We start from the raw sequence: 18365 nt of genomic DNA, 5'->3' as shown, positions 1-18365 counted from the left end.
GGAGGCTAAAACATATGAAGAACGGTTGCAGGAACTGGGTATGTCTAGTTTGATGAAAAGAAGGAGTAGGGGTGACATGATAGCAGTGTTCCAATATCTCAGGGGCTACCACAAAGAAGAGGGAGTCAAGCTATTATCCAAAGCACCTGAGGGCAGGACAAGAAGCAATGGGTGGAAACTAATCAAGGAGAGAAGCAACTTAGAACTGAGGAGAAATTTCCTGACAGAACAATTAATCAGTGGAACAACTTGCCTCCAGAAGTTATGAATGCTCCAACACTGGAAGTTTTTAGGAAGATGTTGGATAACCATTTGTCTGAAATGGTACAAGGTTTCCTGACTGAGCAGGGGGTTGGACTAGAAGTCCTCCAAGGTCACTTCCAACTTTTCTATTCTATTCTATTCTTGTAGAAATGTGGGACAGAAGAATCATTTCTAGCATCATCTCTAGTTCTCTATTGACTTCTAAGGAAGACAGTTCTTTTCTTCCTGCCTTAACATGGAAGGCTCAGCCTGTTCCACATCGTTTCTTCTTACCCTGCAACTTAGAGGCTGGCTGATTTATGGTTTTGCTTCCTGAATTTCAATTTCAATGTAGTCATTTCTAGTGACTGCTGTGAATATATATTAACAATAGTGCTATATCCAATTCAATTGCACTTCTTCCTGCTATTATATTGTATCAACATACTTTCTAGTATCTGACAAAGACAAATAAGTGCCATTTTTAGGATTAAGTGAGCTAAGAGTTTATATCTTAGCATTGAACAAGTTTAATATGTAAGTCACCTCATTGCTCTAGTTCAGTAATGGTGAACCTTTTTCACCTCGGGTGCCAAAAACACGTTCCACACGCTATCGCACACAAGTGCATGCCCACCCCCATAATTTAATGTCCCCTGCACTGTGACCCCTGTGCATGTGCATGTTACTCCTCCGCTGGCCCACGCATGTGTGCACGGAGCCTGGGGAGGGTGAAAACAGCATCCCCCACCCCCCAGAGGCCCTCCGGAGGCCGGAAATGGTCCGTTTTACAACTTCAGGTGGGAAAGTCCGTTTTTCATCCTCCCCAGGCTCCAGGGGCATTCTAGGAGCCTGGGGAGGATGAAAACGGCCTCCCCCGCACCCCGAAGACCCTCCGGAGGCCAGAAAAGGCCCATTTTCCTATTTACAGTTAGCCTGGTAGGTCTGTTTTTCACTGTCCCCAGGCTCCAGAGGCTTCCTAAGAGCCTGGGGAGGGCGAAAAACAGCCCAACACGCAAACCAGAAGTCCATTTCTGAATATCCAGTTTGCACGTTGGGTGGTTTTTCACCCTCCGGAGGTTTCAGGGAAGCCTCCATAGGTTAAAAAAACGGCTGAAAATCAAGGCCGAAAGTCAGCTGGCCAGTGTGCACATGCACGCTGGAGCTGACAGGGCAACGCCTTGCATGCCCTCAGAAACGGCTCTGTGTGCCACTTGTGGCACATGTGCCAGAAGTTCACCATCATGGCTCTAGTTAGTAGATGGCCTTGCCAAACATTTCACAAAGTATTATGAAGCTCATGCACATAGATTCAGTACTGAGTACTCAGCTATTCAATAGCACATTTACATGTACATATATGATAATAAACTAAAAATAGAAACTCTAAAATTATTTGCTGTCTTTCCAGAATTTTAAAAGATTCACCTGTATTTATTTATTTATTTATTTATTTATTTATTTATTTATTTATTTATTTATTTATATTTATATTTATTAGTTTGTCAAACATGTATAGGGTAGCAAGTATAAGTATGAACATGGACATGAACAAAGTTTGTGTCCTTGATTAGTTTCCAACAAGAAGCAATGGGTGGAAACTAATCAAGGAGAGAAGCAACTTAGAACTGAGGAGAAATTTCCTGACAGTTAGAACAATTAATCAGTGGAACAGCTTCCCTCCAGAAGTTGTGAATGCCCCAACACTGGAAGTCTTTAAGAATATGTTGGATAGCCATTTGTCTGAAACGGTATAGGGTTTCCTGCCTAGGCAGGGGGTTAGACTAGAAGACCTCCAAGGTCCCTTCCAACTCTACTATTGTATTAAAGGAAATGAATACAAGTAAATGGGGACAGTAGGAAAGGGACGGTAGGCACGCTGGTGTGCTTATGCACGCACCATGTATTATTTTATTTAAAATATTATTATATTCAGTTCAATTTCCTATACCATATTTACTTCCAATAATGTATCTTGGTTCCCTATTGGACTCAATATAGTTTACTGGGAAAAAAATCTTTTCCTTCACGTTGTCTGTGTCTGTGGGTTTCTGTGTGTGATTCCTTTTTAAAGAGTGTATGTGTATATCATTGCTGCATTGTGTGTTTCTAATGCTTGGATGTTTTCTCGGGTGTTTTTTGGGTAGGTTTGATACTCTAATTTTCCTGCTATTATTAAAATGAATAAATATTTTGACCTTGTATTTTTCTAATCAACTTTTTGCTTCCTCAGAGACTGGAGTTTTATGAGGCATATAGGTGAAGTGACATTTGGAATTTCCCCACTGGGTTTAATTATTTATTGATTTTATTAATTATTAAATAAACACACAAACAAATAAAAACAATTATTTATATATTTATTATTATTTATTTATTTATTTCTCACAGATCCCCCATGAAATCCTAGATAGCTCGCCACAATTAAATATTGGCCATGTTTTTTAAAATCACAACAAAACAACAGCTGAAACACAGCAGAAAAATGTTTGAAATATTAAAAACACCAAATAAAAGTATCTGAATTTTATAGGCATTTCTAAAAGAAAAGATTTTTCTACCTGCCATTAAGTTGCTGCTAAGGATGTGACTGCAATTTATCTTCAATTGAGTTGTTTTTACAGTCATTAGAAAGTCCCTATCCCTAATGAATCCCACCAATAGCTTAGCTAATAGATTAGCTTGGACATTATCTTCATCATTTTCTGAGATATTTTGAGAATTCTTACTTTTTTTGCCTATTTTATCATTATTATCTCATATTATGGGCTGCTAAAAATAGATGAAAAGCTTGCACGATTAATGTGTTCAAAAAATAAATAATGACCAAAATAGGCCATTTATGATATAAAGAAAATGGAAAGAAGTTGAGATTTCTCTAAAAATGCAATGCATAAAAATAATAAGTGATCCTTCCAGGAAATAAATTAAATTGGGAGCCCATCATTGTTTGTGGTTTGCAAAAGTTTTGGGTGCCACCCTCAGAGTTATTAGATTATGCATTGCTGTAACATTTAGTATGGTAGAATGCAGCAGTGGGTGTCACATTTGGTTACCCCCAGTTCGCCTTCTGCACCTATGCCTGGTCTTCCATTCATGCACTTTTTTCATGCGCGTGCCTTGTGCGCATGTACCCGGCCTCAAAAATGTGCCTAGGTAGAATGGCATAGAGCCAGAGCGGGTGGGCAGGCCCACCTGCGATTTCCGCTACCAGTTCAGGTGAACTGGTCCAAACCGGCTGAATACCACATTTGGTAGAATGTAGAAAACTATCAAGTATATGAAGAAATAATGAAATTTACTCAGTTTAATTAAAATAAATCCAAGTTTTGTCATCTCCCTACCAAGTTTCTTACTATGGTCTGAAAGCAGCGACTTTTCCTTTTTTATGGAGACCAGTCCACTGTTTTAAGAACTATCCAGTAGGAATGCAGAAGACATCCAAGAGGTATACCTTTTATTTCTTTACCAATATTGGATTACATTGGATTACACCAGAATGAACTCTAGAATGTTATAAATAGCACCAATGAAAAGATCCACTCCATAGATTTCCAAACTAAAAAAACTATTTATTGAAAAATTAATAATTCTGCTTTGGGGTCTTTGGTGCTAGCTGAACTTGGATGATGCTTGCAGATATTGGTGGCTTGCTGTTCAGTGCCCTGAAGGTTCTATCTAGTTTGGTAACAAAATGTTTTCAAGCAGACAACCAAGAGCAGCACGGACTCCACATTTAAACTCTGAGCTACATATATTCTTTTCTATTGAAATATTGTTTCATTTTTGGGTCAGATAAACAAACCAATGTTCAGAAAGACTGAAAAATTATTAGAGTACATTTGGGAAAGTTGCCAATTAGGGGTGGATTGAGGTAGAAGAAGCTAATATTTAATACATCATATATCAATTTATCTGCATAATGCAGATCTGCATAACGTACAGCTTACTGGCATTTAAAAAATAATAATAGTCTCGAATGAAGGCAACCTATTCCAGGTTAATGATGCGAGACTGAATTTGAGTCACTAACTGGGACCAGAGATTTACACTTCTGAGCTTTTTGGTCAACACGTATTCCAGTAGAGAGAAGTTCCCTGAAGATGGGCTCCAGCATGAGTCCAAAAGCTCGGGAAAAGTAAATATCTGGTCCCAGTAACCGACCCAAATTTGATCTCGCAATAACTAATCTGTTGCTGCCAAATGTTTCTGCCACCAGGAAAAGCTGGTGCCACCATCTAGATTTTTATGATCACTTCCGCCCTGAAAGACACGCTGGTGAGCATCTCCAATGCTTAAAGCTTCCCCAATACCACTGGCTCCATTAGCCCTGCTATACGGGAACCATCAAACAGCTGATTGGTGCACCAGCTATTTCCTTTCCCATTTACAAGTTGCAAAGCCCTGGCATTAAATGTATTGGGAAAAGTAAAAGGCCAAAAAAAAAATATTATTGGGAGTATTTACATATCAATATACTTCAAGATTATCCATAAAAGGTATACAGAAAACTACATTTTTGCAGAAATATCGCAGAAATTCATGTGATTACTGCCATGGGTTTTCTGACTTTCTAAAAGAGTTGTGGTGCAGAATGGAATAACAGTATGAATGTTTTGTCTTAAATCATAGCAGTTTTACACTAGAGGTAGTATTCAGCAGGTTCTGGCCAGTTCTGGAGAACCGGTAGCGGATATTTTGAGTAGTTCAGAGAACCGGTAAATACCACCTGTGACTGGCCCCGTCCCTACCTATTCTCTGCCTCCTGATTGGGAGGGAATGGGGATTTTGCAGTAACCTTCCCCTGCCATGCCCACCAAGCCACGCCACGCCCACAAAGCCACACCCACAGAACCAGTAGTAATTTTTTTGGAATCCTACCAATAATTTACACCCTGCTGCCCAATCCACGTTTCCTTCAACAGAAAGGATCATAATAAGCTGCTTGTTCATTGATAGCATTTAGGAATCAGATGAATAGGCATGCAAACCCTCCCTACTCTGAAGACAAGTTATTTTGTCATGAAACTGCACAGCAGCTGTTCAGATGAAAACTGAGGCACTAAACACAAACTTGCATATATAAATATATTTATTATTCCAGTTACAGCATTCTTTGTCTTCACCCAGAACAGGGATCGCCAATCTTGGCAATTTTAAGGCTTGTGGACTTCAACTCTCAGAATTCCTCAGCCAGCTTTGAAGTCCACAAGTCTTAAGGTTGCCAAGGTTGGTGATCCCTAATCCAGAAAGAAGCAACACAAGAAAGTCAAGAACACAGGAATATCATAAGATAATTTTTTACAGTGTACAGAACACACACTGAAGAAAAAGGATGGGAAAAGGAACACTCCTCCATTATAGTTACAGCAACCAATCATAGAGTAGGTTGCATCACGCATGAATCAGCTGCAACTGTGCATTCTGGCCTATTGTACACTTTACTGTTCCAAATATTAAATTCAATATCCTTAACATATTGTATTTCTATTTTTATTACAGTAACAATTTTATACATATGGTGTATATACTGGATATACATAATGCAAATTGTCACCTGCAATTTTTTTGCACATTTGCACTCTCTTGTTTGGTGTTAGGTTTCTTTTTGGAGGGGGATGCATCAGTGACTATCCTTTTTCTTTATCCAGCCTTTCTCCAATTTCTTTCTCATTCTTTCTAGTCCTAACTTTATTCCTTTGACAATAATCCATGACACAATTAAATTTAGGGTCAGAATACTACTCTGAACACAATTTAGAAATGAATTATTTGCTCCTGGGATTCAAGAAAAAAATATGTCTTTTTGAACGTATATAATGGAATTATTAGACTCACAGTTTTCTTGAGAATTTCAAGATCAAGAAATAATCAATGACTCTTCTAAAAGAACTTGAGCATGGGGATTTAAAACGCTAATTTTTCCATATTGTCCTTTAGGGGAAGGATTCTGAGGCCTCTTTCAGATTACCAAACAATGTTGAGCCATTATATGTTTTTCTCATCTTGAACTTCCTTAATATTACACTTTGGGGAAGATTTATTGAAGAAGATGTATTGTTCTTGGCAAACACATTCCTTTTAGTATTGATCTCTTGGTACCATTGGGCCTAGCTTACTATTTTGTAATTTAGAATTGCTTCTTGCAGAGTTAGCTGTTTAGCAAGAAAACACTGGGCAACATGGTGGAATGTGGTAGGTAAAATCAGATAGAATCTTCTTTATTAAAGAGATACCTTGGTTTGAATTCCACTAGTTCAGTTTCTTCCTATAGCAGCTCTGCTGTTTCCTTCTGTTTTTTAACTTTCCCTGGCATTTCTCAACCAGCAGCAGAAGATTTGGGTAGACTGAGTTGCATTGAGATGAAAAGTTATAAAAGTATAAATGCCGCAATTCTGAGTCATACTTCTTCAGGCGCTACTTCTTCATATTGATGTCTACTTCTCCTTTGTAATGAAATTTTTAGGAAAGACTGCTGTCTGAAAAGAAGCTACATGCTGTTAGTTCTGAACAGAACTCTAATTTTATACCCCAATAGCTCAGTTGTCTCAGTCCAATAAGACTGAGAATTTTTATGTGGCTTACCTATGTGTTACCTTCTGCATGCACTGAAGCAGGGACTTCTAGCACTGGTTGAACTTACTAAGAGCAATAGCTCAGAAACATCTAGGGAGCCATAATCCACATGAGGTAATTGAGGGGAAAAAACTATTATACATGGTACTGCTGGATCTAAGATACAGTTGGCTGGTCAGTCCCCATCAGTCATGGCCAAATTTTCTTCTTTTCTCCTCTACCATAAAGTAATGGGGATTGTCACAAATGAAATTACCATCTGTTTTGTAAAAGCAGAGATCACTAAGTGCAGAACAGTAGATGCATAAACCACTTCTGCTCATGAGAATCCTTGGAGCCAGAAGACTTAAGTCCAGGGGTTTCGCATTTAATTGATTCCTTTGAGTAAAATGAAAAGATGGCTCGTGAAAATAGGATATGGATGAGTAGGACCATACAATGTTGTATGTTCTCTTAGTGAACTAAATGGAAGAGTATTTTTAAATGCATGGAGGTCAACAGGAATCAAAGCAGTTCAACTCCTATTTAAAATTATTTAATCTCAAAAGTAGCTCACTTCTACTTTTAAAACCTTATTCATGTTTGTATAATGATTAAATAGGCTTAGGTAGTAAAATATAAGATTGGGTCTGTGCATATGAACAAATGTGGATGTAAATACTGTAGATCCTGGGGGTCTTCATTCCTACGTGAAATATGTTCATCTAGTTCACCTTTGATCATTTAAAAGCTATCATATGAACCAGTTGGGTTTTATTCATAAAGTTTCTACATGCAATAAAGAATTTCATGTGTCTTAAGGGGAGGTCAAAGAAGCAACTTGAGTATCCTTACTGGAACTGATAGCTATGGTTGGGATTTCTTCCTTTCAGTTATAATACTTTTATTGTTTGTATTGTTTATTGCATCAAGAAGAATATTATTCTTTTATTATTCTTTTTTATTGTGACTTCTTAGAGATCGAGAGATGGCATTAAGGCAGACGGCCTTTTACTGGAAATTCAAAACAGAATCAGTCCTACATCAGATTTTCACTCTTAACAATTAATTGCATTCAATCCTGAAAGTTATTGTCTCCCTATGTAGTCCACTCACTCTTATATATACCATATTTTTTGGAGTATAAAACACACTTCCCACCCTCTAAAAGCAGGTGGAAATGTCTATGCATCTTGTACAGTGAATGTTGTCAAAGCCCGGCCCACCCGCTGATCCCCATCTTTTGGGCATTTTCAGCCTCTGCGCATTGCGTTTTTGGCTTCCACATACCCCATTTATGGCCCACTCCAGGTTGCGGGGATTGCCACAGCCCATTGCTGCCATTCCCTGCCTCAGCCTGTTGCGTTTTCAGCTTCCACATGCCCATTTTCGACCTCCGCACGACCCATATTTGGCCTTTGTGTGTCGCATTTTCGGCCGGTTCCAGGTGGCGGGGAGCGGCAGCATATCTTGCCTATGAGTCAAATCTAATATTCAGCCAATAAAGTTTCTCTCTCGGTCTCTTCTAAATATAACTCATATAGTTATTATAAATGTGAAGAGAGTATATGTGAGAGAAAATATATACATAAAAACATGATTTCATAATAACCAGAAAAGGTTGATGTGATCACCAAATTAGTCACATTGGATTTTAGCAAGTATGATTCAAAACTAAATTTCATGGTCACATGTTATGCAACTGATATCTAAGGTACATTTGAATAAATAAATAAATACAGCACATTTGAATAAATGTTCTGAAAAGCAACTTTAAATATGAGATGCACAAGAATTATAATAATGTCCAGAATTATAATGGAGCAAAGACTTTTTAAAATAATGTGCATGTATTTTCAAACCTTGATCTCTATCAGACTCTTGCTAATCTTAGTACATGAAATGAAGCTTGACACTAGTATCTTGCTATGTTCTTTTCCTTTATCTATTGTGGTTACATGAATTAAACTTAGCCAGGATATCATGATCTGAAATAAAAATTGAATCCCTGGGCAAAGCAAAACAGAGCAGGGGTGTCAAACTTGCAGCCTGTGGGCCAGATGTGTCACGTGCTGGCCCCGCCCAAGCAAAAAGCCCCAATACGTCACGTGACCCTGCTGTGACAACACGAGTTTGACATCCCTGCTCTAGAGAGAAAAACAACCTAGCCCCTTGTAAATGGGAATCAGTGGAAGTTTCATGGAAACCCCATGATTGTGTGATGACAGTGCATCTATAGACAGGATAACGAAGTGATGATTAGTATCTTGACTTTTGTATATGCAGATATAGCTTCACAAACATTACTGGTGGAACTGTTCTTTCTTTAGTGATGTGCACACTGAATATGACTATGACACTCACTATGGAAATCTTTTAGGATAAGATACTTAGAATTTCCTTTGTTATACTGTAGAAAAAGTGTCAGAAATCACTTCAAATTCATAAATTTGAATGTTTATTTGTTAAGACATGATATAGTTCAAGTATACACATCTATTGAAAACAGAATTTACTGTGGATACAGAACCAAAATGAAGTCAGCCATGGCTGTAAATCTTTACAGAATACTCTTGTTCTTATTATACTGGGATCTTGCTGTCCTGGTTACATCCTTGCCCATTTTTTTCTAGCTTTAGTCAGCAACAACAGATATTTCTTTTGGCTGTTTATGTTGCATTGTTTAACTTAACTAAAGTTGATTGCTTGTATCGCATTGTCTAAATTATATAATTGATCGTTATCTTGAAATAATAGCCAAGGTATGCTATGTAAAACCAAGCCTATAAATGATCAAATATTCATGTTTGGTATGGGCTAAAGTGCTGGTTAAGGAAGCTGTATTCCTAAAATAATGCTAGGTGAAACTCCCTTAGCATCTCACAGCAATGTCCATCATGACTGTTATAAAGCAATAATAAGTTGAAGTTATAATGCAATAATAGCAAGGGAGCCAAATTCTAAATGCTGACTTGTCTATAGACTTTTTAAAAAAAAAATCAATGTAGGCATTTTTAGCCTCTCAGAGAATCCACTTCAATGCTTATCCTACTATTTTAATCTTGCAATTTTGGAATCTAACCTGATGTCGCAAAAGTTCAGTTCAAAACATAAACCAAGATCTGGGATAGTGTTCCTAATATACTAGCTGCACATGCAAAGGATTATTATCTTTGTTAGACATAGAGATAAAAATGATGTGGAGACTCTAGAAAGAGTGCAGAGAAGAGAAATAAAGATGATTAGGTGCCTGGAGGCTAAAACATATGAAGAACGGTTACAGGACCTGGGTATGTCTAGTTTAATGAAAAGAAGGACTAGGGGAGACATGATAGCAGTGTTCCAATATCTCAAATACCACAAAGAAGAGGGAGTCAAGCTGTTCTCCAAAGCATCTGAGGGTAGAACAAGAAGCAATGGGTGGAAACTAATCAAGGAGAGAAGCAACTTAGAACTGAGGAGAAATGTCCTGACAGTTAGAACAATTAATCAGTGAAACAACCTGCCTTCAGAAGTTGTGAATGCTTCAACACTGGAAGTTTTTAGGAATATGTTGGATAACTATTTGTCTGAAATGGTATAGGGTTTCCTGCATAGGCAGGGGGTTGGACTAGAAGACCTCCAAGGTCCCTTCCAACTCTGTTATTGTATTATTTTCTATTATTCAATCAAGCACCCCCAAACTGCAATCCAAATAGGTTATTCAAATTAGATACCGCTTTTGCTGCTCGTAAGCATCTGGCTGGCTTATCAAGCATATTATGAAATGATTAATGAATATCCTTTCTATTCCTTTCAGGGTCCACCGGGTCCAAAAGGTGAGAAGGTGAGTCAGCCAATCTCTGCTACCTACCAACTCAGCGGAAGTCCTCCTGATAGTAACTGGTGGCTACTGAAGCAGTTATGAAATGAGATTATTTAAGAGAGCTGGGTTAGCACACACGCTGTGTTAAAACTATCATCTTTCCACTTTGCAGGGAGATCAAGGTGATCAGGGCCCTCGGGTAAGCATATTAACAAAAATGTTACACTCCCTCTCCCCTGACTAGGCAGTTAGTCCATAGCGCAAAACTAAATTTGAGCTGAGTGTCGAGCTAATTATGCTTTTTAGTTGCTTTTACCCTGCATGTTGTAGAAAGTGTCTGCAGGAGAGCCAAAGGCAAACACGATTTCACAGACCATTCAAATATACAAGTGAAAAGAGTTCACACTACACATTACTGCACACACCAAAATTCACAATCTCTGTGGTTCGATAGCCATATTCTAGAGAATGATTGTGATGGACTGCATTAGAAAACCATCTTGCCTAACTAAACTTCCAGCCTTCCCCACCTGTTTCTTTTGTCAGATCTGCATGAGCTTCTAATAAAGCAAATGACAGTTGGACATATATATATAGCAAATTGTACTTCTTTAGAAAGGAGTTTTGCATGCCTTTATAATTTGCTTTTTGGAAATAGCAATCTGTCTATCTAGAACATAGTTTAGAATTAGCTATATAGCAGAAAAAGCAGCTTTTGCCGGATTCGGTTGCGCTTTGCTTTTTTAAAAGCTAAGATAATGAAACAAGAAAAGATACTGTTGCTCTGAGAATGCCAGTTGTTTCTCTTTACATCTGTGCATGGTAGTAAAAATAGAACAAACACCAGTTGGTGCCAGCAAACAATTGTCAGCAGAGGGAGAAATGTGTCACTCCTTTAGCTTTCCCAATGGACCTGGCAGTGGTGGCTCCGTATTTTGAAAGAGACTTAGTTGCCTGCCTCTTTGGAGGATGCTCAGAAGGAAAAGACACAGGAAGGGCTCTTTCAATGGTCTGTAATCTTGGATAGATAAAATGAACATGCAACACCAGTAAGGAGAAAATGAAAGAATGAGAGCCAGCCGCCTGGGATGTCATCAGCGATTCTTGGTCAATTTGAGTCTTGACAACAAGACCAGTTCTAGATTCTGCCTAGCCCTACTCAAGTTACTTTTGTCATCTTGCTACAGTAGCCTGGTCTCTTCACACATCCTGGTGTGATGGTAGGAGACAAAAAGGAATGCCTAAACAGCAGCAGAGTCAGTAGAACACTTTTTTCTCTCTGAAAACATTTTTCTATTTTTGCAAAATATGTAGTCACAAGAACCAACAGCTAATCAGCTCAAGATTATCTATTAGCTATCCCAACTTTAAAATTCCAGCAAGCATTGACATCCATTTTGGGTACCTCTTGTACAAGGTGTTGGGCTCCGAATGATGGTGTCTTAAATTTTTCTGATAGTCTCACAGCAAGTCTTAAACAAAGATTGAAAAATACTATAGAAAATGTGCAGTATTTATTTCTTAGCAGCCTGCTGTCTCTGCCAATTGTGTTCTTAGACCAGGTTTCTAAACAGTCTTTGCAGAGAAGGACTGCGACCTATTTGCAAACTCGGTTTACTACCAACTATTTAAACATATACTCTTTGAACTCCTGCATAGCTGCCTGGTTAGTTCAACATATCTGGAGGTTGGAGAATCCTCGCCTGCCAAATTGTTAATTATTTGTGTAATTTTCTCTGAGCTTTATGCTTTTCATGTGGGATTCCAAATGTGTTTGCTATTTAGTATATATTTGTTTGCACAGCCGAGAGAACCAATAATGAGTAAGCCTATTTGCGAATTTACAGCTTGTTAAGTTTATTCCATATAGTAGTTTGATAGAAATCTGGTAACTATGCTGGGATGCACTGAATATAAGGATAGTTATCCTAATTGCTTTTCTCTCCTTCCAACTTTTCTACCAGGTACAGAGATGTTGAGCCAGATTCTTGCTGTGCATGTAGCTAGGAAACAATAATGGAAAAAAACTACTGCTAGGATATCTGTTATTCTGGGTAGTGAATAGAGAACAGTTCAAAATTATAGTTGTTTTGTACTTTTATAAGGCATGGTGATCCCGGGAGTAGAAGCAAACTTTTGTTAGCGTTGTATCAAGTCATAACATTCCAGAAAGCTGCTTGCTTTGAATCACCCAGAACTATTAAGTCATTCCTGTCTTATTCAAAACATTGTTATTTAATACACTTACCTCTGGATGAAACCTACATGTGTGGATTGTTAGACCCCGATGTACATATCTTTTCAAAAAGTGTGAATAATACTAATTTTAGTCTTGATACTGGATGATGCCAGAGGGCTTTTCTGTGCACTCTCCAATTATGAATTTAAAAACACACAATTACAATTAAAAACACAAAGTTCAGCAGGGATGTAAGATATGTGATCATTCAGGTTGCTCACATCAGATATTTCATTTCCATGATTTTAGGTCCTAAAATATGTAACATTTTTAATTTCCTTAAAATCAAACAAGAATGTCTTGATCCAACTAATGATCCAATGCCCATGTATTGGCAGAGTGATTCAGTCATCCATGCCCAGCCTATTCTACAAATGGAAACTTTGGGTAGGATTTAGTAGTGGTATAAATCAGAGGTGTTATTCAGCAGGTTCTGACCAGTTCTGAAGAACCGGTAGCGGAAATTTTGAGTAGTAGTAGAACTGGTAAATACCACCTATATCTATTCTCTGCCTCCCGAGTCCCAGCTGATCAGGAGGAAATGGGGATTTTGCAGTAACCTTCCCCTGTCATGCCCACCAAGCCATGCCCACAGAACCAGTAGTAAAAAATTTTGAATCCAATCACTGGTATAAATCCTTCATGAGTGTTATGTAGATAAGATACCATCCAATATATTGTGACTGATATATAAATAATTAGACTTCCCATCCAATGTCCCATTACATGGGTGATGAGAGTAGGTCTGTGCAAACCTTTTGAACAGGTCATCAACTTTGAATTAATCAATCCCAAAGTCATTTTACAAAACAAAACGAGATCTTGCTTCTAACAGCAAAATGATCATATTGCCTTATTTGGCCTGTTATTAAGTCCCTCCCAGCTTTTTCTTTTTTAGGGCTTGTACAACAGAGAGGAGACTTTGTACAATAGAGAAAGCTGGAAGGAGTTTGCACAATGGGAACAGGATTTGTACAATAGAAAGAGTTGTACAATGGAGAAAATGGAAAGGAGCCTTCTCGAAGGCTGGTGATTGATTGATTGATTGATTGATTGATTTGTTGGAACCCGGTTCCAGCAACCCAGACCTCTAAGTTACTATCGGTTCAGCTGAACTGATCCAAACCGGTAGGAACCCACCTCTGGAAGACAGGCTCCACAATTAACTGAAAAGTTATGATGCAATCTAATTTCAGAGCCTCAGTTAAGTTTCTGAGTAGATGAAAAGCATCAGTCAACAAAACAATGAATGTGGTCTTCATACTACCTTCCACATTGTTCAGAAGCAAATTTTGGAAGCATGGAGCTGCAGAGCAAAGAATAATTAAAAACTCTTTTAGCAATACTGCTGACAAATGCTAGATATATTTCTGCAGAGAATCAGCAGCTGGATATCTTTCCCAATGTGTTTTAGAAAGTATGACTTAGTATTAGGCTGTTAAAGTATGTCTTTATTTTAGCTATAAAATGTTGGATGGTACGGTACTAAAGGTTTTAATAATCTAGGAGTCTAATTTTCAATATCTTAATTGGAAGTGTGCCTCTTGATTTGATGGGCAAGAATCCAACATTCTAGCCATCAGCGACTCATAAAAGCATTTCGTCACTTTAAAAAAAAATGCACAACAACGCCTTTGCTAGAGATTTTTCCCTTTTTTGGATCTTGATCAGTATAACAGAAACTGGCAAATTATTACTGCATATTTATAATTTAGTAAATAGATTGAAATCTAAAGTACTCACTCTGTGAACATTAAAGATAGCTAAAAAAAGAGACTCATTGGAGTTTTCAGTTCTAACAACAACTAGAAAAAGGGTAGCCATTATCTTTCCTATTTCAATCTTTCATGCATTTTTATAAATGTACTAGATGGATATATGGAGGACTAGATTATGCTTTCCCTATATTACATCATAATCCATAGATAATTTCCCTTGCTATAAAATTAGTAATAGTTCATCTCTTGTCATATTGGAAAATGACATTGAAATTATCACAATACAACTTTATACAGGTGTGAGATTTAATATATTACTGTTTTTGTTAACCTATTTTTAAAAAGCACTTATGTCTGACGACAATTCCAGTACTTTTTCTAAGGAGACAAGAATTTTAAACCAAGTTTTTGCTTTTGCTTTCCTGAAACCATGGGGAGAAAAAAACGGAGCAGGCCTTTGAAGATTGCAGAGTAACTTCTGCTTAAAGAACATTGCCACCGGAGGATCATTCATGATTTATAGTCCAACTAGAACAGTAATTAATGAAAGAAGAAGTTGAGTGTGCATGAAATGGTTCTAATTGAGTATGCTAATCTATTTTCTATCTTCTTTCTATAAATGATTCATTCATTCCTAACACATGGAAGATTTATTGTTTATTAACCTTCACAATCATCACCCAGCAGTTGATTTTCGATTCGGTTTGTGGTCTAGGTAGAGCTCATAAAATTATTTTCTTCACATGGTGTTTTCTAAATATTTTTTTTAATTAGTTGGGTCTGCATGTAAATAAAAGCATCTTTCAGATGTGTTCAGTTGCAGAAAGTGAAGGCATCCAGAATTTTCCTTTATTATCTTCACCTGTCTTAATCTTGATGATTGAACACATTGTTTTGCTAGAGAAAAATTCAGATTAAGATTCTTATTATATTTTGTTCATCTTTTATAATAGCTCTAATACATAAATTGTGCAGTAGTAAAAAAAGGAAGCAAACAATGCTGTAGATGTCTTAGTAATAGGATGATATTAAGGTCACATTCATTTTCATTATAGACCTGGGCCTTTCTTTGTGGATGGATTGAGGTTGCAATGCCAATAATCTTAAATTGTATTAGAGTATTAAACAACATCTCTGATGAGAGCTGAACTCTGAGAATGTGGTTTGTACCACACAGGTTATTTTTGTGCTATGCCATTTCTTCTATAACACAACATCGTTTCAGAGAATAATGTCACTGGATTTGACTGGAAAGATGAGACACTAAAAAAAAATCAAATTAAAATTACTGTGAATTATCTGCCAGAGGGTCTGAGTTTATTGTGAAGCAGCATAGTAAATCAAACAATTAAGTTAATGGTTGAGATAGAGAAAGTTGAGCAGTGATTGTCAACACAAGCATTAAAAGTGTGTGGGTGTGTAAGATCTTTCAGGTGATGCTAAATGTGTACATTCCCAATTTCTAATGGTGAAAGTACCTATATCTTTCCAAAATTCAATCTCTCTAAAAGAATGCCACTCTAAACTGATGAGGTTTATGGAATTTAAACTTTATTTACACAAACTGAGCAGTTTTATCTTTTCAAACACACCTCTATTATATTTCTGTGCTAAAGAAGCTTCTTTAGAAGATCATAGAGTCAGCTACCATTTCAGATCTAGTTCCAGTGCAAACTAGTTAAAATGTCAGGCTAAGTTATCCCTCAGTATGACAATAGGTGTTAAGTCCTCGAGGCTATGACGCCATTGACTATCATTGCCGGCCCCTGATTGGTTGAGATGTGAGCAGCCAGCTGGCGGGAGAATGCAGCCATTCTATTGGTTCAGCGTCTGACAGCTCTAGTATAAAAAGGGCTGTCAGCTATCAAATGCTGCTGTTTTCCGGGTCGAGGTTTGCCTTACATTTTGCCGTGTTATACTGTTAATAAAGGTTGTGTTAGCTTCAACCTGTCTTGCCTCAGTTCCTGTCTGCCTCATTCTCCCTACAGAACAATAGGGGCATCCTCTGATATTCAGAAAATGCTTAGAAGAAATGTAAACAAAAATTGAGAAAACTCCAGAATTCAGAGAGCTTGAAACAAACACTCACTACTAAAATTTTAAGTCCCTTTTCATTTAGATAGCTGACATAAGATTCACATCTATCAATAATCTATAGCATAACTGTTACACTGAAGGTTTGAAATATTATTTTCTATAATAATGTATAAGAAGATTGCAAATATATTTTAGCAATATAATATCATAACTGAGGACAAATGTGGGCATTATTTACTAAAAGGCACTGCCTTCACTCGGAATTAAAATTATTTTCTTCAGTAATGTAAATGTTTCTGCAGGCAGAGTAGTCGAATAAAAGCAAGCCTGTAGAAATAATAGTACATAAATATACTATTTTTAAACAAAAATTGTAACATGTAGTTACTCAGTGAAATGAGAGGAAAACCATCTGAATGGCAGAACATCGGGACATAACCACTAGTCCCCAAACCACTGAATTCCCCAAAATGTGAATTTTTAGACACACCTTATTCCAAAACAGGTTACTTTTTAAATTCTTTGGTAAATCAGTTAGTAGATGTTGGAAAGTAACAAAATTATAAAATAAACATATTTATTAATTTATATTAATAACTTTCCATTATTGCATAATATATGCAATAATAGAAAGTATAAAAAACTGTTAAAAGCATTGTTTATCGTAGAAGACTTGAATGCTATGTCTGATTCAGTTTAATACTAGTATCAGAGTTCCATTATTCAAAATTAGTAATGATCAGATTATAAATTGTGTGAAATTGATAGAGATTATCAGGGCAGTGGATGCAAATGTGCTTAAGGATAAATTTGAGAGGGAAACATATCTGGAAAGCTTTTACAGAAAATATTACTACTCAATATTTATTAACTCCAAACTGATATGTTTGCAAAGTTTCTCTATTAAAATCAAAACTATGATTTGAATGAATGAAAACTTTGTGAAAAATACCCCTTTATTTTGTCAGCTTCTGAGTTGTGTCGTTGCTTAAATTTAGCTGCTGATGGAGGAAACAGAAATTGCAATAAAAATATTTAATATGAAGAAGTTCCTGTTGTGAATTTTTGAGGCTGTATAAAGAATGATGGAAAACAATCTTGAATTCAGGTAGAATAATAAGCATCCAGGCTGAGAGATTAATTGGAGCTTAAAGTATAGGATGGGAAGGCCAACATATAAGCTGTCAGGATCATTTTAGTTAACAGTTAGAGTGATTTGAAGTGAAATAGTAGCAGCTGGCTATGAATATATGAAGTGCAAATGGACAGCAGGTGGCAATTCTAGTTTTGTTCATTGAATCTTTGCAGTAATATGTGTATTTGTACAGCTAAGTCAAGGATAAACAAAAACTTCATTGCTCCTGCCAGGGAAGAAAAAAGGTTCCTGAAATCTTTGCACAAGCAGCTGCGTATTAGGGTTATTTAAGTAGGCAATATACAAATATGAAAACAAGTATGAATAAAAACAGCATGTTTCTGAACTTTAATCAGTAATTATATTGAAGTTGGGTATTGAATTGAACAGTGATTGTATGTATTATAACCAGACTATAGGGATAGATGCTTTCCTCACCAGGTGCTTTGGTATAAAGTTCGTTTGCTGGTGCCAATGCTCAATCAAACATAGAAAAAAAATGGAATCATAAATATTTTCTCCAAACTCACAGAAGACACCCAAAGGACAATGGACAGCGGATGACAAGATTATACAGCTCATTCCCCACAAAATCACTAAGCAGAAGAGTGGTCTATACTTAACCTTTAGGCC

At 37.0% G+C, this 18365-nt stretch overlaps 1 protein-coding gene across 1 annotated transcript in view; it reads left to right on the top strand.

The window, feature by feature from the left end:
• Nucleotides 1-18365, top strand: part of COL25A1 (collagen type XXV alpha 1 chain) — a gene marked incomplete at its 5' end in the record, with an annotated part of 298043 nt that overhangs the window by 185838 nt on the left and 93840 nt on the right. The window contains 2 exons of the mRNA XM_081960325.1: nucleotides 10598-10624; nucleotides 10776-10802. Of these exons, the coding sequence (XP_081816451.1) occupies nucleotides 10598-10624; nucleotides 10776-10802 (54 nt within the window). The remainder of the gene's footprint in view (nucleotides 1-10597; nucleotides 10625-10775; nucleotides 10803-18365) is intronic.

Source organism: Natrix helvetica (assembly GCF_964273705.1).
Source record: "Natrix helvetica genome assembly, chromosome: 7".
Classification (NCBI taxonomy): Eukaryota; Metazoa; Chordata; class Lepidosauria; order Squamata; family Natricidae; genus Natrix; species Natrix helvetica.
This window is presented reverse-complemented; position numbering and strand designations above follow the sequence as displayed.